Raw genomic sequence first — 21,630 nt, 5'->3', positions numbered from 1 at the left:
CCAAGTTCAATAGGGTTAAGACAGGCACCACCAAAACCAAAACCTGCAATTTACAAAGCCCAAACCTTGAGCCAAAACCACGTGCACAGGAGGTTTGGATTAAGCATCAAAGAAGTTACCTTAAAACAAAGTTGTTTGGCAAAGAAAAATACTTCGCCATAAGAAGAACCCTAGGGAACAATAAATTGCTTTTGAATATAGACGTTTCAGTGGCTTGGTCATTAATCATGTTAATGTAAACTGCACTAAAACAAAAATTTTCTAAGCAAGTCTCAGGGCACATCAGCATATCTAAGCCTCTGAGTCTGTTTCCAAAGTTCACATCCCGGCAAGCAATGAAACTGCTTTTAATGGGGTCAGCTATTACAGTGCAGTCCCCAACCTTGGGCCATAATAAAGGTGACTCAGCCATGTAGAAAGAACCCTCATAAAGTTAGGCAGGAAACAAACAGAGAAATTAATCAGAGAAAGAGAGTCAATAATTTTGGAAAGTATATTCATTGGACAAGTTTAAACAGAAACTCTGGATGATGGCAGGTTTCAGGAAGGAGTTGAGGGAGACCAGTCAACATTCCTCACAGCACCCAAGTCCCTCGGCCAGGCCCTGTTTTGTAGGGTGCAGGAGAGGGCAGCAGCTGGACAAGGCGAGGAGGAAGAGTGGAGCCCAGCAGAGCTAAGTTTCACTGAGCCCTGCCAGACCCAGCCATGTGCTTCGTGTTGGCAATGAACTGCTTCTTTCAAGAGAGGAAGAGTCTGACAAAAAGGACAGCTGCAGCACAGCAGAAGCTTCGAGGCAAAAACCTCAGAAAAGCCCCGAGTTTGGGATTCTCCCCTCAAGTTAAAAACAAAAACAAACCACCATTGGGGTTTGCAAGGACCAGTTAATCTATTAAAGACTCCCTTTTGCTGGATCAATTAGAGCCCCTCCACATCTGGTTTCCATCTAAAACCGAAACTTGTATTATCAGCATATTACATAACAAATTATGCCTGCAGGTTTCTTTTATTACACATCAGAGAGGTGTGCGTGGTGGTGGTAATGATGGGGGTTGTGCTGATCGGAACATTTGCTTATTACAGTCTTTTTTTTTTTTTAAGGGCAAGAACAAAAAGTTTTCCATACAGTGTGCAATTTAACTCCAGAACATCACACTGCCGAGATAAAACATCAACTGAATGATCCAAAGGTGGGCCCAGCACTCAGTCTTCAGTGCCTATGGCATCAAGTGTTGGGTGAGACAGGTGTGCTTGTTCAAAGAGCTCTTCAGACACCACGTTGCTCCACAGCGTCCCCTGCTGCCACCTCCCAGTACTTAAACCCAGCTCCTTCTCCAGCCTCCTGAACGGAGGAGACTTGGCTGGCCTTTCCTGTGCTTCCATAATGGGTCAGGCGCTTGCTCACCAGACCCTCTTAAAGGACACCCAGCCCACTAGGCTCCCACAGACCTGGGGGAATAGGCAGGCCCAGGGACAGTGAAGGAATCAAGAGGGGGGAAGAAAAAGACTACACGATGGAGTGAGAAAGAACCCAAGAAATAATGCCAGGGCTTCCTGTAAAATGTCAATTAAGTGTAGCCACCAGGATGACAATAAGGCATCTTAAAGCTCTGTCCAAAAGAATTTTATGAACTTCCAAAATGCTATTATGTGCAACATCCTAAGTTGAAAAAAGGGAGAAATTGATTAAAAACATTATCAACCAAAACAGGGTAATGTCCTACACTTTGTACTGAAAGAATTCTAACATTCAAGTCCACTTCTGCAGCAATGACACTACCAGCTTTTATTTAAAACATGTATTTGATGTTAACACCACTGCACATCAATCGCACCTTCTCAGGGGAAAAGAAGTCATCTTTGCGCAAAATTATCTGGTCTTAAAAATCACCTTGTTCTTTGAAGAAGGATTTGGGAGAAAAATGCAGGCCTTCACGGAGCCTCTCCTTAGTTTTGTAACCTGGAACAGCACCCTGAAAGCTGGATCAGCACAGTCCTATGTGGCATGATGGGTGATAGCACCCAGATCCTAGCCAAGTGCAGACACAGAGTCAAGGGCTACCAATCCTGACATAAGACCCAAACCTCCCACTAAAAGGGGCCAATCAATTGGGACAAGTAGCTGTTTTCCGTTTATGCAGTCCACAGCTAAGGGGGGGGGGGAACCTGCAAATCTGCAATTCAGTAGCAAAACTGTAACTGAGATAGGTTACTGTTAGGTGGATAAATTAAAATGAAACCAAAATATGGCCTAAAAAGGAACAGTGAGTTTCACCTGATCAGCTGACACCATTCTTTCCCAAGTCCTCAAACCAGGTGGCATCTTTTAACAAAGTCCAGGATCTGGAGCAAGGAGGGATCCCCCTGCCAGCCGGTGGGGACTGCTGGGAAACACATATGCTAGCATGTCATTTGGAAGTCAGTTAATATGTTGTAAGCAGCACAAGACTCTTGCCTGGCTTCCCAGGCCAATAAACAATGCCATTCCAACTCCTGCAGCAGTCAGTAGGAAACAGTGCCTTTTCTCCACCATCCAACAATTCAACAAACATTTGTTCCTGTTGAACAACCGTCAGCCGACTCCATCTGCACCCGCTCCTGCAAGGCGAGCCCGGCGGCGGCGGCACAAATGCCCAGCCCAGGATCCCCGACCCGGAATGCAACCGACCGAGGGGGCCACTTCCCCAACACCACCGAGTCCGGAAAATGTACCGTATGGAAGACTCAGAGTGTGGCCTATAGGAGGCAGAATCCCATTCATCAAATGCTGCAAAGAGCTTTTCTTTGTTCACCATCGTACTAAGTACAGTACGTGTTAATGAACCCCGGCAGTCAGATGGAGGGAGCTCGGCTTCAGGGGGCGTCCGAAAGCGAGGGACTCCAGCAAGCCTGTCCGCGCGATTCGTCGACGCCCCGGTGCCCTGTCCCGCACCACAAGCATTGTTCCCCAAGTCCGCGGACGGGGGTGGAGGGATGGGGGTGGAGAGTGGGGGTGCCCAAGAAGACACTTGGGGCAACGCAAATCGCAGAGCCTCCCCGGATTCTAGGTGTCCTAGCTTCCTTCGTTCCCAGCCCACCAAGAGAAACCCTGAGCCGGGAACCCGATTCCCACGGGCTTGCAAATCCAGGACTGGCAAAAATGTGACTCGACCAGTGTGCCTGTGACGGACGGCCCTTCTCGCCATGTGCAAAAGCCACGCCGGCGCGGGCGCCCCCCACTCCCCAAGCCCCGGCCGGGCCACCCGCGGGCTTCCCCCGCCCAGGACGGAACTCCCCCTCTCCCCTATCGCGACCGCCCCGGCCAGCCCAGCAGCCGCGGAGCCCGCCGGCTCGCGTCCGCATCCCGGGGGTGGCGGGTGCAAACTTCCGTGAACAAAAGAGTTGTCTGCAAATGATGCGAGAACTTCGGGGCGAGCGGGGCCGCCTGGCTCCCGGGGCTCGGGGCTCGGCGCCTACGCCGCTGCGGCACCAGGGCTCCAGACCAGAACGCTGAGAGGACACCCCCGGGCGCAGCCGTCCCCGCGCCCGCACGGCCGGCCGGGGAGCGCAGACTTTTCCGCAGCGGCCAGGCTGGCTCGTCCCCCCGCCTGCGCTCTGACAAGTCTCACGCCCGCACCACAGGCGAGACTCAGCGCCCGAAGAAGCCACCCGACCCAATGCAAACGCGAAACAAGGCAGAAAAAAAAAAAGGAAACAAGCAACATTGAAAAAAAAGGGGGGGGGAAAGGGCAAGCCCAGTGGGCACGCGAGCCGAGCTCCCTCCAGCCCGTGGCCGGGACGCACACGGCAGAGACCTCGCTCGGGGCCAACCCCCGGCCGCCGCCGCCGCCTGGCCCCGGGTCGCTTACTGTGCGTGGCGGGGCGCTCCAGGCGAGGGCCCGGCGCCGTCACCGCCGGCTCTTGCCAAGTCGTCCCGGCTGCCCGCCGCGCGCACGCTCTCCTGCCGGCGCCGAGCGCTTTGTACCGAGCGGCTCCCGGGGAGGAGGAAATCGACTTGTCACTTCCTGAAGTGTTTGCAACTCGTCCCTTTAACCGGCCCCGGCCAGGCCGCCTGCGCCCGCCGCCGCCGCGGGGCCACCCGACCGCGGCTGCGTGAGCTCGGCCCGGCGCTCAGCGGGCGGCGTCGCGGGCCCGGGCGCTCGGCGCGGCGGCGGCGGCGGCGGCGTGCAGGAGCCGGGCGGCGGCGGGCGGGTGTGCAGTGCGCGCAGCCGCCGGTGGGCGGGGAGTGGGGGCGGTCGTGGCGCGCCGCCGGCGGGGCTAGAGGGCGTCCTGAGAGCTGAGAGGCGCGCCGCTCGCCGGGCCCGCGCGTGCAAGGCCCCGGGACGCGGGAAGTGGCCCTGGGCCCGGGCCGCGCAGCCGCCGCCACCGCCGCTGCCCGGGCCCTGGGCCACCGGCCCCGCGGGCTTCTCTCCCTGCCCCCCGCACGAACCAGGACGAAAGTCCTGGGCCGCATGGGCTTCAGACGTCCCGCTTCCGGGTTGTTAGGTGTTGAGGTTGAAAAGAAATGAACATTTCAGTGGCGTGCAGAATGGCAGGGGAGGGGGGCACCTTGAAGTGTTGTCACACTTTGGGAAAGTAAAGCTAGTTTCCTAACTCTGGGCGCTGATCGCTGATCGAAATAAAGGAATGTGTACTTCAGAAGCCACATCCAAAATACATGCAACTGGCGAAGGAAGGATTTGTGGTTGCTAAGCAGAGGCAGAGCATGTTTAGTTCTGTAACTTAGGATGTTGACTTAAGTTCAGGAATGTAACCCTGATAGAATAAGCAGAGTATTTTCATTGTGCTGCTCACCTGGGGGAGGGGGATTGTTTTCCTTGTGAAGTGAAGCCCTAGATTTCCCATTACTCCTTCCTCCCCGTGTACGTTACTTTATTGACCTTGTATCCAAAAAGAGATTTTAAAGAGAAAGTTTTTTAAAAAGAACTCCCTATGCCTGTTTTGTGTTCTCCTTTTGCCAAAAAAACAAAACACCTCATTACTTTACATGGATTGTGTCTGCAACATTTGAATGGTTCTATTCATAAATCAGGAAACTTTTTCTGTTGCTTCTAGGAACATTTAATTGGTTTTAATCCAATGTTTCAATCCCAGTATCAAACATAAATGAACAATTAACTTCTTGAGCCTGTGTGCACTTGGGAAACTATTATATTTCATGGCTATTGCTGAAATATTGCAGTTTGTCATCACACTGGACCCATTCTTTTCAGAAAAGCACAAGCTAACATCTCCTTTCACACTATGTATGGCTCACTCCAGTGATTTCTGCTGCATGATTAGGATGGACAACAATCACTGGAAAGGATATGAGTCTATTCATTTCAAGCTCACGACGCAGGTTATAATCGGTTCATCCTAAGAAAGCTAAAATGAGCTGATATATAGAATACTAAGATACTGCTATCCTTAACCTTTACACATTGCTTTAAAAAATGCATTAAGGGGCAATTTTGAAATGAATAATAACCTAGAACCTAGGGTGAACAAAGGAAGGCACTAGGGATAATCTGAGAATCCTGCTACATTTAACCAAAAGCATCAGCATTTCCCTAAAGCCATCTGATATCACTGAATCACCTCAGTCTTTGAGAGCTTTAAAGATAAGAGTTTAAATTACTAACTTTTTATTAGGAGGCCTAGAGTGACTCCTGCTGGCAAACATTCAGTTTGTTCCTGCAATTACTAGTTCATCAGGTCAACTTAAAAAACAAAATGCACGAGTCCTAAGCCTGGAAACAATTATTACAACCATTATTCTTATTGCTTTCAGGATGATTTTAGTCTCACAAAATTCCAAGGATGGTGGTTATGGCCACCTCCTTTGCTATAACACCTCCTTTCCAACCTAAAGCAGCCTGTTTTTCTGGTTCTGAGGCTTTTTTAAGACTGTCTAGAACTAATATACCTGCTTAAGAAGTTGTGCGACTAACCAATGAATACCTATTTCTCATTTTTTAAATTTGAATCTCCAAAGGCTAAATATATATACATTAAGGCTTATGTCACACTTAACCTTCCATACTATAAGCTCTTCCCCACATGACATAATAGGTCCCACAGATATACTATAAAACACTCTCACTTCTTAGTGTTCAACTCCATGGTTCTTTATTATAAAAAATCCTATCCAAAGGTTCTGCTCAATTCAGAAGAGTAGATATAAAGTCAGTTGAACTATGGATTTAAAACTATGTGAACTGTAATGGGGTGGCGGGGAGCTAAACTGTCTACCTTTGTTCAATCCTAAAGGGTCAAAACCAAATCAGAACCAGATTTAGAGCACAACCAGACACCTAAACACAAATTCATGGGCCAATTTAAGAATAAATTCACAAATAATCTAAAAACCAATCACTTGTAACTCTTCCATTATCATCGGCCAACCCTAACCTGATTAAGCCATGAAACACCCTGGGAAATATAAAATGCTCAGATTACTTACAGTCTCTTACTCCAAGAGCAATATGTGAAACCCAGGAACAAGACACAGCAATACTTGCTCTCCTTGCTCCCCCAAAGAAGGACTACCAAATAGAGGGATGCTTGTGTGTATGGTATGCATCATGTATCCATTTAAAACTGCCTAGGAGATTTAAACTGAGGATCCATCTGTATTAGAGAGCTCCCCTGTTCCAAGTTTAAAGCTCTTAAGCAACAGGAGACAATAAGGGTGTGTTTTATTAAGAAAGGGTGTAACCAACTATAACTTGTATCAACAAGCTAATAAAAGTATTCACCTAAGCACATTCGTGCAGAGGAGGGTAAAGGTTGGGTTTTGATAGGCACTAAGGAGTGTCCTAGGCAGTTAGTGGGTGTTTCATTTTTATGCCTTTAGAACCAGATAAATGTGATGTTCAAACAAAAAAGAGCTAAGCTTTGAAGTTTGAGCAAGTACCAGTAAATGTTCAGTTTTTCCCATCAAATCTATCTGTATCTATGGTTGTAAAAAGAGCTCACTGCTAAAAAAATTATAAACTGGTTTGAGAGAATAACATACTATTCTTTTTAGACTAACAAGTGAACTAAACAAATGTCAAACATGTTGTGCATTGGACCCAACAGCAGTATGCAGATGCATGTGTATTAACCCCTTTATTCAGCTTCCAAAAGCCACTGCCTCTTTGTCACAACCGTTGTATTAAAAGCCAGTCATTCACATTTCACACTGTTCTTTCTACATTTGAAAAGATCTTTTTTAAAGCAGGACCTTTTAAAATTGCTTATAATAAGTTATGGAAAGACAGACATAACCAAATCTACCTTAAGTATTTTCAAAGAGATTGGCTACTGAAAACAAGTTAGCAAAATACTTCTTTGGAAAATATGGAAAGTTTCTGGTTATAGATGGAAGCCAAAATTCTGAACTCATCATGGGGGCAATTTTCATATGTGGATGTTATTTAGAAAAATTAAGTTCTGTACTTTTTCCCACATCTATGTCCAGCTACAACTAATAACCCCACCTATATTAATATGTAGGTAGCATATGACACACTAATACTTCTGATCCTTCCTTTCTGTTCTTTTTATCCACTGATGAAAATGAGTTACATAGCTCTGGGTGGAATCTCATATATATTTTTTTATTCTTTTTAAAGAAGTAGTTTGGTTCTTGAAGACAAAACTACTTTTTGGTCCAAGAACTAAATAAAACAAATTTATTTTCATGGAAAAATAACCACAGCAGTGAATTTAATGATACCAATCTCACTCCTTTGATACAAAATAAGAGTTGAAAGCAGCTTGAAGAGGAATGACTATTGAAATCAGTGCATGTGAAGCCGCACAGCTTTGTAACCGAATGTCTAGCACCATTGAGGTACGAAAGCATGCCAGCTGGGACGGCATTGTGCACCACAAAGTATGGGTTGTAAGCCTAAGTCCTGAGCACAAACCCTGGTTTCCAAGTTGGCAGGTGCTGAAAACACAGTAAATGTCACGCTTGCAACTCACTGGATGAAGAGCTCTGGGTAAAGTAAGCTAAAAAGAACAGAGTAACAGTTAAAACTTATTTCAATTTGATATTATCTTTTTTTTTTTTTTTGGCAAAGTTAATAGGAGCTATTAGTATTATGTGCTACAAGAAAATACAAGCACGAAAAACAGACATTGAAAGTTTATACATGGTAAATAAAAAGCAAAATAAAGGTGTAATAAAGGCCTTTCACTACCACATTCAAAGTTACTGGCATATGTTAAATTTACCAAACCTATTTTACTATTCTAATACTAAAGTTCAAAAGCATAATCTCTGATCTAGATTTTAATTAACATCACCATAACATCATTAGTCCCCTAGTTTGCCTCAGTTACTCCACCAAAGACATATCTAAAAACAACTTATAGTATTTTCATACTGCTCTATACATTAATCTAGAAAATATTTCAACTGTACACCCAGGATAAATGTTTATGTTACCATGTTCAAATGAAAACCATTTCACCTTTTTTTCTTAAATATCCTTTAGTAGAATTCACATTAACTATTTGAGATATAAGCTCAAAACTTAATTTTTCTCTTGTCAACTATCTGCCACATAAATCACTGACTCAAGAAAAAACTATTTGTAATCCATCCCTAGTGATATGCTCCAAGCTACTGCTATCCTGCCTATCCCCCTAAAAATTAAACTGAATAAATTTCATTTTCATTAGAGAAGAAACTAAAACTTTGTACTTTGTGATTTCACAGATCCTAAGTATAAACACCTGATCTAAAGACTGAATCCTCTGGATTTAAAATATCAAGGAAATAAATTAGTCTCTGGTTCCAACGGGTAAAACATTCCTGGGAGTGGTATGAAAAGAACATTTGCCCTACATGTTAGCCTGTGAATTTAACTCTCCTCAGCAGTTTGTCAGTCTGTTATATTAACCAAAAGCAAAGATCTTTTGTTTTAATTCATACTCATTACTGTTATAAGAGAGAGAGCAGCCTTGCCTATTTTGTATGTACATATCCTGCAGCTATAGTCTAACCATACCTGAAATATAAAAGAATTTATATGAATGAGAAGTTGGCTTGCTATTTTAAATAAGAGTTACAGCTCCTCTTAACTTTCTTGAGGAACCAAAAACCAAAAACACAAAAACACCTTGACCAAAACCAGGTTAGTCATCCATTGTACTGTTAAACTACCTAATTTAAAGAAGTAAAGCTTTGATTATGTTCTGTTCTAAAGAGGTACATCATATCTTACTGACCTCATCTCTGTAGAACTTTCTTAAAATGGTTCAAAGACTGAAAGCTCTCTGGAATTAACTAGAGAAAGCAACATAGCTCTGGCCAACATTTCTATTGTCACACTAAGCACTCTAGACATTAAGGTATTCATCTAATGACCAACAAAAAGATTAATGAAATAAACAAATCTGAAAACCCAATGTTTTCTAGACTAGCATAAATAATGGATTTACTATACTTTTACATACTATACTGCCAGTTCCAGTATAGTACTAAACAAATCAGATTAAACTATTCAAAGTACTACTCAACATCAAACTAAAATGCCATTGTGAATGGCACTCTTAATAGCAAAGAAAATAAACCTGACTCACTGATCAAAGAAATCAAATCTGGATGATGAAAGATACATATCAATTCTAAAATCTTAGCCCACTGCTTCCTAAATAGTCAGTAAAAGACCCAAATCCAACTCAAGAACTTTCATTAAACCCAATGCTCCCAGCTTTCTAATGCATGGTCATATGGGGATATGCTCTTGGTTCCTTTGTTTGATGTTATTTGGAATAATGCCTTGGCACTCAAACCTAATGAGGGAAGGCACCATATCCTTCCTCATTTGTTTTCAATTCAAATGCATCCACATTAACATTTTCCCCATCATACCTATACTAATTACTGAATAATTACCACTTAAACAGACAATGACCTAAATCTGAGGGGTATTCTTAGTCTCTACTGAAACACATTATAAAGGACATTTAGTGAAAATCTAGCATTATAATATCTGGTCCTCATTTTTTAACTAAATAAAAAGGTGCTTCAGGCCAGGCACAGTGAAATGTACCTGTACTTCCAGCTACTTAGGAGGTTGAGGTGGTAAGAATTGTTTCAGTCCAGGAGTTCAAGGCCAGCCTGGGCAACAAAGCAAGATCCTTGTCTCTCTGTTTTTTTTTCCTTCCCTCTAAGGAAGAAGAAGCTACATCGCATGATTTTCTAAGAAGTTCTGAAAGGCTTACCTGTTCTAAACTTTCCCTCCTCACTTATCTACCACTTCCTTCTCTCTTCACTCATTTACTCACTCCTAGAAGAAAAATGCCTTACAATGGAACTGAATACATTAAACTTCATGGCACTGAGAGGTAAAACCTGAACAATTAAATACATTAGCTCCAATGGGAAGAAGGGTCCTACAAGGAAAGGGCATTTTTTGGCATTGGCGTATGCTAGAAATCACACTAAGCTGCTTTACTTGTATTTTCTTACTTAATATTCAGACCTCTGTTAGAAAGGGTATATATCACTGCTCTCTCTACTCAAGTAAGCTGTTTCAAGGAAATATATGAAAGGAGACCAAGGTTAAATAAGTATTTACATTAGGCACTTTGCTAGCACCTTTAACATACTCGGTTTCATTGGAAAATAAACAGTTACAGGGACAAATTGACAGTAACCTGGAGAGGACAGGGCATAAGAAGAACAGACCCACGCACTACACTCAAACATGGTCTCTAAGTGGCATGAGAAGGTGGACATCCCAAAGCCTGGGACTTTAGAGTGGTAAATTAGGTCATCTCTGTGTAGTTTGTGTTTGGGGCAGAAAAGAAGCAAATTAGGGAGATTCTTCAGATTATCACAATTTTTCTTAGGCCCAGTCTTGATTTCAATCTTACTATATATAAAATGGAAGTGGACTAAACAATAAGATGTAAATTTCTTTTTTTTTTTTTTTACTCTGTTGCCCGGGCTACAGTGAGTGCCGTGGCATCAGCCTAGCTCACAACAACCTCAAACTCCTGGGCTTAAGCGATCCTACTGCCTCAGCCTCCCAAGTAGCTGGGACTACAGGCATGTGCCACCATGCCCGGATAACTTTTTCTATATATATTTTTAGTTGGCCAGATCATCTCTTTCTATTTTTAGTAGAGACGGGGTCTCACTCTTGCTCAGGCTGGTCTCGAACTCCTCACCTCGAGCGATCCACCCGCCTCAGCCTCCCAGAGTGCTAGGATTACAGGCGTGAGCTACCGTGTCCGGCCATAAATTTCTGAATTACTTGGATAAAACATCTCTGTGGTCAAATGAATACAAACTGAATTATCAAATATATATCAGAGGCAATACTCAAATCTAAAGTTTAATAAAGCATTCACAAAGAATTTTTTGGACTGAATACTCATCTGATTGCTTCAAATATTTTATTATATGTACTTTTTAAAATATATTAATATATGAGTATGGATACCTTGGTGTAAAAGGACCATCAAGTTAACTTTACCCCTAACAACTGATAGCAAATGGAGAATTTAATCTCCCCAAATACACAGTTCACCCTTCAACAACATTGGATTGAACTGTGAGGGTCCACCTATATTTGGCTTTTTTTTCAACTAAACCTAGATGGAACATACAGATGTCTGGGATGCGAAATTTATGTATAGGGAGGGCCGACTTTTTGTATATACCTAGGTTCTGCATAGCCAACTGTGGAGCTGAGCATGCATGATTTGGTTATACTTGGGCAGTCCAGGAACCAATCCCCTGAGTATACTAAGAGATGACTGTACTAGAAACCTATTTCATAGGCCTTTCTCTAAGCCTCAGATCAACTTCAGGGGTTACTAGGAACAATGTTTCCTCACCAAAATCCATATATGTTGAAGCCCTGACCTGAGCCCATGAGGATGAGGCCCTCAGGATGGGGTTAGTGCCCTCATGAGAAGCAATCAATCTCCCTCCCCCCGCTACCCCAGCACACACAAACAGGTCATGTAGGCACACAGGGAGATGGTAGCCACAAGCCAAGAGAAGAGGACTTAAAATGAAATATACCTTGCCAGTACCATGAGCTTGGGATTCCAGCCTCCAGAACTATGAGAAATAATGTCTGTTGTTTAAGCCACCTAGTCTATGGTATTTTATTATGGCAAACATGAGCTGACAGAGACAGAGAAGACCTTTAATCATCTAACGAATGCCCTTGTTTTACAGAGAGAAAAACTAAAGCCCACAAAAGGAAAATAACTTGCCTAGGTCCAATCGTTTTTTTCCTCCAAAATTTAGTAATTTTTGAAGATCATTTCTCTTTGATATTTGTTCTATTACTTTACAATTTTAAACACAAATTACCTGTTATTATAAAATGAAATGAACCAAAATAAATTCAACTAAATTTCAAGTTCAGAAAATAATCTATTTCATTTGTCACAAATTAAATCATTAATCAAATGGACTTAATAATGAAATGATCTCTCTTATTTCTGCTACATAACATCTTTGTCATACAGAGATTCCAATGTGAAGCCTCAGCTCGCTAACTAAAAAACCCTTTGGGAAAGATAGCTTATTTCATAGGGAGCACCAGTATTCAGAATGGCACTTTTAGTTTAATACAGTTAATTACTTTTTAATTAAATAATAACCACAATAATTGGCACTTCCAACTACAAAGACAAGTAGAATTATGTTCTATCTCTTGAACAAACTATGTTATCAATTGTTTGACCCAATTGGCTCTCTTAGAATCTGAGCCTTCCTTCTAGGCTTACTGGGGTTTTCAGAGGAGATAAGCAGCTTAGATTTGTGTGCCTTGCTTATGACTGCTTCTCAAAAATCAAAATATTACTCTCATTTAAAACAACAGTATAAAAGCAATTTCGCTGAAATACAAATGGACCTCAAAGGTTCTATTTATAAACAACACAACATATAGTTTTCACTCAATTTCAGGCTTTTCCTCCAAAACTTGCATGGAGCTCTTTAATTCATTCCAGTATGTTTTATTAAATACCATATAATGATTTTTTCCATTCAGACACCAACTACACTTATTATGGAGGACATGGAAGGAAAAGCTAATTATCACTGCTTCAGTGCATCTAAATTTATTTCATTACCAAAATCAACAGAGTAGAGGTTAGATGCTGTCATAGAAAGCCAGACGGATATGGAGTATAAAATGCTCTTTCCTTTACTCTTCCTCCCCCAACCTTACCCCTCAAAGTTCCATGGCTGGAAATCATCCTAACATTTTTTCATCCTAACATTTTTTAGCCAGGATGTACTAAAATTAGATGGGAACAAAGGCCTGACGTTTTCCTATTAGCAGAGGGGGTAGGAGGAAAATGTGAACTGCCAGCACCCACACTCCTCTACATTTAGCCTTTTCCTCCTGATGAGTCCCTCCTCTTTGCAGCAGTAAGGCAAGCAACAGCAGGGAACCACAGCCATCCCAAGACTGTTCTATTCTGCAATCAGCACTGAGGATAAACTGCTTTATCTGTAAGCATGCTAATGAAGAGTGAGAAATACAGTTCACAGTCCCCTTATTCAACCAGAATATTTTCATATTTCTAAGCTAGTCCGATAACATACAGGATATGGTAATTGCTGGATCATGTGTAAATTTTTACGTATTTGGGAAAACAGATGTTTTAGATTCACTTTTCTTAAGAAGCTTCAGGACAGCATGAACAATAAAGATCACTCACTATAATACTTATCATTTGCTGATGCAGTAATAATAATACATACATAAAAATATAACATGAGAAAAACAAAAAATACAGATTTTGGTTTTTTATTATCTTCCCCTAATAAGCTGGACAAGTAATTTGCAAATACTTTAAGACACAATTGATCTCTCAGTTGTAAGTCTTTCCTACAATGGAATGGTATCAGCATGACAAAAGTACATTCTGCCAGCCTATACATCCCAGTGTTTGAAGTTCTACTCCATAAAAGCAGGATAGGATATTGATACATTTGTGTTTTAGAAATTATTCCTATCTTTTTAATTTTATTTACCTGGGCCTAAACTAGTGACAGCTCAAAATTCAGCTTCAGAAGCCCTTTTAATGATTAGTCTAATGCACTATGTTATAAAGATTTTTAAAACTCAGTAAGTACTAACTCAAGCTCTCTTTTTTTCCTGATTACTGGAGCCCATCTTGACATCTAAGCTGGAAATGAATGATCTTTCAACAACACTCCAGGGATTTTGCTAAGGTCATATTCAATCATTCATTAGGCTTCTTACCCGTCCCTTTTCAGAGTTCCATTGTAGAGCTGGTTTTATTCAGCATTTATGTAGCCTGTGGGCTTGGGTATTTGTCCGCTTGATGTTGAGTTTCATTTCTATGCCTCTAACATAGGAATCCATCAATTGACCAAAGAATTTCAAACTATTCTTTTACTTTTCTAACAAATTGCATGGTGTGTATGAAGAATAAATTAGCATTAATTTTCTTCCATTAACTGTTAATAAAACATGCTCATGAGCTCCCTCCCATTTCTTCTATGGACATCTCTGTTTCTTGCCTAACCAAGAGAAATGATAAGCATTTCTTAATTTTTTCCCACTATGCAATTGTCTTTCAACCACATATGCCCCTTGCCTCCCACAATCAAGCTCTAGGTCATGGGCAGCCTTCTTCCAGTTAAGTGTACTAGACAAGACTCCTTTCAGAGCCCATCAACATCCCCCCCGACAATTAGCTAAAGAGGTTACTACTGTGGAACACAAGACACTTGGTCTCTTGCTCTCAAAGGAGAGGGCTGTCTCTGGAGCACATACATTCTAGCTCACAGAGCCAAAAACAGGAAATTAAACCCCAGGACTCTCCCCTGAAGACAAACTGTTCACATTTGTACGGATTATCATTGTAGGCTACCAGACAGACAGACACACACACACACACACAAATATAAATATAAAATAAAATTACTTAAAAGAACATAAATTAAAGTCTATTAACATAGGCAGGGATACTCTATTTCTCTGTACACCAATTTGAAGAAAATTATTTCAAGGCCATATGAAACTTAATTACTAATGTTGGGTCTTTAAAATTAAGGTTTCTATTATACTCTGGATAAATGTGAATTGAGATCAACATATAGTACTACATTACAGTATCATAGAAATTTAAAAATAAGTAAGTCAATTGAAGCACATTATTCATAAAATGATTAAAAGTCTTTTGTATATGTTTAGCTCCCTCATTCCCTCAAAATAAACAGAAGATTGCATGCATATCGCCGATGAAGAAGAAAGGCAAACTCATTGCTACTACAATGGGAAAAAAAAATCATTCAAGGACAGTTTGTATTTATTCTAAAATGGCTTTAGTCAAGCTGCCAAAAGCAGTGTCAGGTTTGATTCTCATATACATAAATGCCAGTCCCAAAAAGCAACTCTAACTTGTGCACCTGGCTTAAAACAAAATGTTCTGAAAACTTTCTATTTGTTAATTGGTGTAACCCACCCATTCAGGCCTCAATTCCCTTTGGACTTGCATACGCACTTCCTATACACAGAAGTGGCCTGTTAGGCAGCAATAACATCATAATGAAAAGCAACAATTCTGTGCAGGCTCCACAGAGAAATCTCGTTTGCATTTCAAACAAGTTTCCTCAAAATAAGTGTCTTTTGATTAAGTGAAATTACAATTCCACTTCTTATCCACAGAAAACAGTATTCACTACATAACTTACTACTCCTTTTTATAACCGCATAATTTCTGTCACAGTTACCCACATATTTGTATGATCTAACAATACTCAGTTTAATAATAATGTATTTACAACTTGTTTCAGTAACTTGGGGACATTTACAGGCCTAGTTTTTAAGCAGTTCAGTATTATTTGAAAATATTATTCTTTTTGGCATTTTTGGACCTTCCATTTGTTCTGATTTTAATCTCTAAGAGGCCTGCTTGAAGCAGGATTAAAGTGATAAGAAGAGACAACTTCCTTTCCCTAACCTTCTCAACAACTTCATGATTAAAAATATATATATACTATACACACACACACACACACACACACACCTTTACCTTTGCAAATGGAACAAACATGCCCCACATAATGACTCAAAAAGCTTTGCAACAAAGACCCATTCCAAGCTTTCTGTGAATCAAACTCAATGCCTCAGTCTAGTCACACAGAAAGACTATTTTGTTGGATTGGTTCTTCAAAATAGCATATACTTAACTCAAAATTCTAAGAGTACTTATTTATTACTATCATATTAGGAATCAAAGAACATTCAATGTGAAAAAAGCAACAAAGACCAGATCTCAATAAATTATAAAACTTTATGTTTCTATCATTTAAGATCCCATCCCTTTATAAAAACAATACAATTTTGTAAAAAATTTAAATTGCATATATTTTGAAGTAATTTCTCACTTTTTACAAGTTGAAAATTAAAGCTTTTCCAAAAATGTTATTTTTGTTGAAAGTCCATGTAAATGTCTTCAACTATTTTGTGCAAGGCAGGTAGTAATCTTAATGGTTGATCTAAATGAAAGACTCATATTTCCCTATCCACTCCCATTCCCCCATACCAAAAAAAAGAAAAAGATGTAATGCTAGACTTACTCAGTAATGGAATAACACTTGTCAAGTAAAAATTGTTTGTTTTGTAACATAATAGGCCCAAAAAGCTGAAAATAATAAAAAATTATGTAACTTTTTAAAAATTCATATTGACTCCAATACTAAAATATCACCCAAACACAAAGTGTAAGTATTAATATACTTTATCTTTGCAAAAACATTAATAACTGTTTCTCTAGTTAATTTAGCCCCTAACTAGAACATCTTTGTCCATGTATCCCTGAGGGCTTATATAACTTACACCACCCTTTGTGCCAGAAGAATGACAAAATTCAGTTCTTGATAGAGAGAAGTCTTTTAACGCAAGTAGGGAGATGGTAAAAAGTAATAATGATGACATGAGACTGAGCTGGCTGATTGCTGTTCTGACAGTCCAGAGATCAACACTAACAAGGAGCTGCATAGCTCCTAAAAATAACTGCCCAACTTCTTTAACTCAATTTTATATGTACCAGTCTTAGTTACCCAACTGAATTGTAAATGCTATAAAGGCAGAGACTTAGAACCTGGGAGGCAGAATATGCCAGAAAAGAATGTGCTTTTAGAGTCAGACACATCCAGATAAAAATCCTGCTCCATCCTCTACTAACTGACCTCACAGAAGTGACTTCACTTCTCTCAGCTTCAGTTTTCTTATATATAGAAACAAGACTAAGTAATACACACCTCAAGAAAATACTGGAAGGATTCAATGACTTAATAAGACAATATAACTTAACATAGTGCTAGCATATAACAATATCCCTTAATTCTCTTTCCTTCTATCTGTTTATCACTCACAGTGTGTAGAAGACCATCAGCTGTAAAATACAGGCTCAATAAACCTCTTGATCAAGTGATGCATTTCTCTAATTTTGTTTAATTATACATATAAAGGCCAGAGGCTTTTTCCCAGGTATTAAATACTTTTAAAAATAACTGCCGTTCAACCCAAAATAGTATTTCTCATTATATTTCATAAATAGTCTAATATAACACTAAGAAAGTTGTTTTGCTTATTATTCTGGTGCTAAAATAGTTTGGTCAAATTTTTATAAATACCTAAATTCAACTTTACCAAGGCACAAAAGTGAAGAATACACGCTTTCTGTAAATTCATTTACTACTTTAAACTGTTCAGCAGTTACAGGAAATTTTTTAAGTCAAAAAGAAAAATATTTACATTTCAAATACAAAAGAAAATTAAAAATTATTTTTGGTTGATCTTGAAAACCCAACCACTTACATGTTTATGATTTTTTTTAACCAACTTATTATATCTACTAAACATGTGCATCCTGTGTGCTTACTAAGCATTTATTTGCATTTGCATTTTCTGTGTCAGCTTAACTTTGTTGTGTAGCCTCTTTAAAAAGCTACCTGAATTTGTCCAAGGAAAAGTCTCACGTTTTTTGGAAAACCAATGCTGCTACACTGTTTCCAGATCTGCCTCCAAAACTGAACTTGGGTGTTGGCAGCTCTTCAAAAAATTCAAATCCTGTCAGACAAAATTAAAATACATGTATTAGAGATTGAATCTCATAGTGAAGCGAAATTTGTATTAACATTGTATTTTTAAACCTTTTATAAAACTATGATTCCAAACTCTAAATTGTGCTGAATTTTATGTTTCAATTCTACTGTGTATGAATGGCCCATGTAACCACACCTCAAAACACTTAGAGCTGAACAAGAAACAGACAAGAGCAAAAACAAATTGCAAAAAGAGGCTTGCCATCTATCCCCCATTTCTTCCACTTCCTCTTTGCTGCCCTTCTGCCTCCCCATCTCTGTTAGCCTACTTCACCACCTAGCTTGTAGGAAGCAGCTAGTATATGCTGAGTTCTTACCATGTGCCAGGCACTGTTCTAAGTGCTTTATATGTAGTAACTCAATTAATTCACACCACACGTATAAAAGCACTTAATATAGAAAGGTTAAATAACTTGAAGATAAAACTGAATTTGTAGAAGATAAAAAAGTTCTAGAGATGGATGGTGGTGATGGTTGCAATGTGAATGTTCTTAATGCCACAGAAGTATACAATTAAAAATGGTTAAAATGGCCAATTTTATGCTATGTATTTTATCAAAATTAAAAAAAAAAAATTGTAACAAAGATCAAGACCCAGCCGGGTACAGTCACACACGCCTATAGTCCCAGCTACTCGGGAGGCTGAAGCAGGAGGATCATTTGAGTCCAGGAATTCATAACCAGCCTGGGCAACAGGGTGAGACCTTGTCTCTCAAAAAGAAAAAAAAAAAAAAATCAAGACCCAAACTGGACTAATGAAGGGGTCTGGGAAGACAAGAAACTAGTAACTTGCAAAACAGCACAGTATGATTTTTTTAAAAAAATGTATTTGGAATCAAAGCCCTGGGTTCAAGTCCCAGCTTTACCACTTACTAAGGTGAGACATATGCCGGTCAAGTTACTTTTACAAGGATCCTGAGTTCCATGCAAGAAGGTAATGGATACAATGCCCCTATCAAACTCATGGTGATTTTGTAAAGATCCCCATAAGATAATGTAGTGTTTTCCATAACTATAAAATAGAATAAAAATTGTATTATTTTGTTCTTAAAAAATAAAGCAAAGTTGGAAGGTCATTACTAAAATGTTAACTACGGTTTTCCCTCAGTGATGGAACTATTCTGGAAGATTTTTTTTCTTGACAAGGGGTGGGTCTATATTTTCTAAATTTCCATGATTTGAGCTCAAATAACTCTTATAAACAGAAAAAATGTTAAAAATGATATATATTATTGTATCAGTTGGTCCTTTATTCTTTGCTTCATTATATTAATACATTCTAATTCGTATTCTTAATCTAACTTTGCCAAATCTTAATAACTAAATATTAAAATGCTCGTTAAAAACTGATCATAAAAAAAACTTTACCGAAGGACAGACCTTTTAAACAGCATAATGCATTTTAATGCTGGAAAATGGGGCCCCTGTGTTGGATACATGGTTATATACCCATATTTGTTTTTGAAAATTTTACATATGCTTAATTTTTTTTTTTTTTTAAGGAAACAGAGCCTTGCTCCATCACCCAAGCTGCAGTGCAATGACACAGTAATAGCTCACTGCCGCCTTAAACTCCTGGCCTCAAATGATCCTCCTACCTCAGCCCCCCAAGTAGCTAGGACTGAAGGTGAGTGCCACCACGCCTGGCTAATTATTTTTTTTTTCCACAGAGGCACAGTTTTGCTATGGTGCCCAGGCTTGTCTCCAACTCCTGGCCTCAAGCGATCCTCCCTCCTTAGCCTCCCAAAAAGTGTGCGGATTACAGGCATGAGCCACCATGCCTGGCCTGAAATATAATAAAAATTTGCAAGAGAAAAATGGAGCTGTCTGGTGAATTTTCTAGGCCTAATTTTTTTAATGCCCTGAACTAACCCTACAGGATTGAAGTTATTATATTTCAATATACAATATACCAAAATATTAATAACAGTGGTTGAGCTACACTCAAGGCTAAGAAATTATTCTAATCGTTTTAATCTGTATGCTTATGTGTTGGGGTTATTGATATTTTCCATTTTTTTCATAATGAATGTAAAGTACTTTTATACTAAGATAGGCTGTTATTGTTATTTCAATTCAGCAGTTATAATAAAATCAAGTCCCCTGGACATCAAATTAGAATACCCTAATATCTAGCAAATGATTCAAGTCAACCTTCACCAAAACAAATGGTAACATAAAATGTTGATATAAATAGGGCCATCAAGGAAAAATGCATGATCCATTTCAACAGTTTCATGAAACATTTGTGTTTCAAATAAGGAAAGAAGGAAAGAACCTTAAAAGATTGGTGAAGTAAGCTTTATTCTACACAAAGGGAATATGGCAGCCAATCTGAGTAGCTAGGAACAAGACCATCAGCAGTGATGCATGGCAGCGTATTCTGTTACTGTCCATATCTAACTCCAAATACTACTTTCCAAGAGACTCATGCCTAAAAATGTCTTCAATTGTATGTAATTATTTATTTAACATTTCCTGTTATAACATTTTGCTTATTTAAATTCTGTATTTAGTTCTAAAAACTGAACATAAAGAGTTTGCTCAACAATTTTCAGACACAGACACATTTTTAAGCACTCTGTACCAAGCTAAAGTCTGTTCCTCATTATCAATGACAGACAAATATGTTTTTGTCTGCTGGTTCCAGGGGTAAAGAAGAACACCTGTATTTAAAAACCAGGAAAGGAACTTGTCCTACACAGTGAAACTTTAAGCATTTATTAAAACTGTCAAGCTTCAGGAAGAGGAAAAGGCTATCGGTATAGGGCCTCAACAGTTCTAAAGGAAACAAATTTAACACGGAAGATAATAAAATTAATGGCATGAAATAAAAGATAATAAATCACATATAATTCTTGTTTTCCAGAGGCAATGGTAATGAAGCCACAAGGTCAAATTTCAAGCCTCAAACACTTCAGGTTTTACATTATATAATGTGTCAAAGCCATTGAATGCACACAATAGGACATGTGTTAAGTATTCTCCCAGCCTATTCCCTTAATACTGAAAAAAAAACAAACTCTAAAATAAGGTATATGCAGTATGGTTATAAATAACAGTACATAGTAAACTGCTCTCTTAAGGTAATTAATTTCCCTTGTGACAACTGAGATTCAAAATGTAAACAAATATTTAATACCCTATCATTTACTTAAGACACCATCCTCGAAATTTTTCCAATTCTTTAAAAAAAATTAATATTAATCTGAAAAGAATTGTAAGGAAAAGTAAGGAAAAAACAAGCATACACCTATAGATTCCCAAGACACTTTTCCAGAAATGCCTGTGCAATGCACGAATAAACTGGCAGAGAAAAATATTCCTTAACGTATGCAAGGAACAGTCTGCCAGAAAACTCAAAATATTTTGTGTATAGATTACAGATTCTCAATTCTCATAAGATCCCCACTTAGTAGACACAGTACTAATTACACATCATTAACAGGGCAAAAAAAGATCTGCCTTGGCACCCTTGAAAAGGGCAGAGGATTTTCTTAAGAATTAATAGGTAGTACTTCTGTCAATTCCCT

General features: G+C 39.5%; 1 protein-coding gene across 2 annotated transcripts in view; it reads right to left on the bottom strand.

Annotated features, from left to right (window-relative positions):
• The window catches only part of EEF1AKMT2 (EEF1A lysine methyltransferase 2), a 72,944-nt gene that overhangs the window by 30,924 nt on the left and 20,390 nt on the right, over nt 1-21,630 (bottom strand). The window contains exon 6 of one of the 2 annotated variants that reach the window (XM_045568017.1): nt 17,945-18,062. In XM_045568017.1, coding sequence (XP_045423973.1) covers nt 17,968-18,062 — 95 coding nt within the window. In that variant the 3' untranslated portion in view covers nt 17,945-17,967. Of the gene's footprint in view, nt 1-17,426; nt 18,063-21,630 lie in introns of those variants that run through there. The other variant, XM_045568016.1, reaches the window with a different exon arrangement.

Source organism: Lemur catta, chromosome 14, assembly GCF_020740605.2.
Source record: "Lemur catta isolate mLemCat1 chromosome 14, mLemCat1.pri, whole genome shotgun sequence".
Classification (NCBI taxonomy): domain Eukaryota; kingdom Metazoa; phylum Chordata; class Mammalia; order Primates; family Lemuridae; genus Lemur; species Lemur catta.
This window is presented reverse-complemented; position numbering and strand designations above follow the sequence as displayed.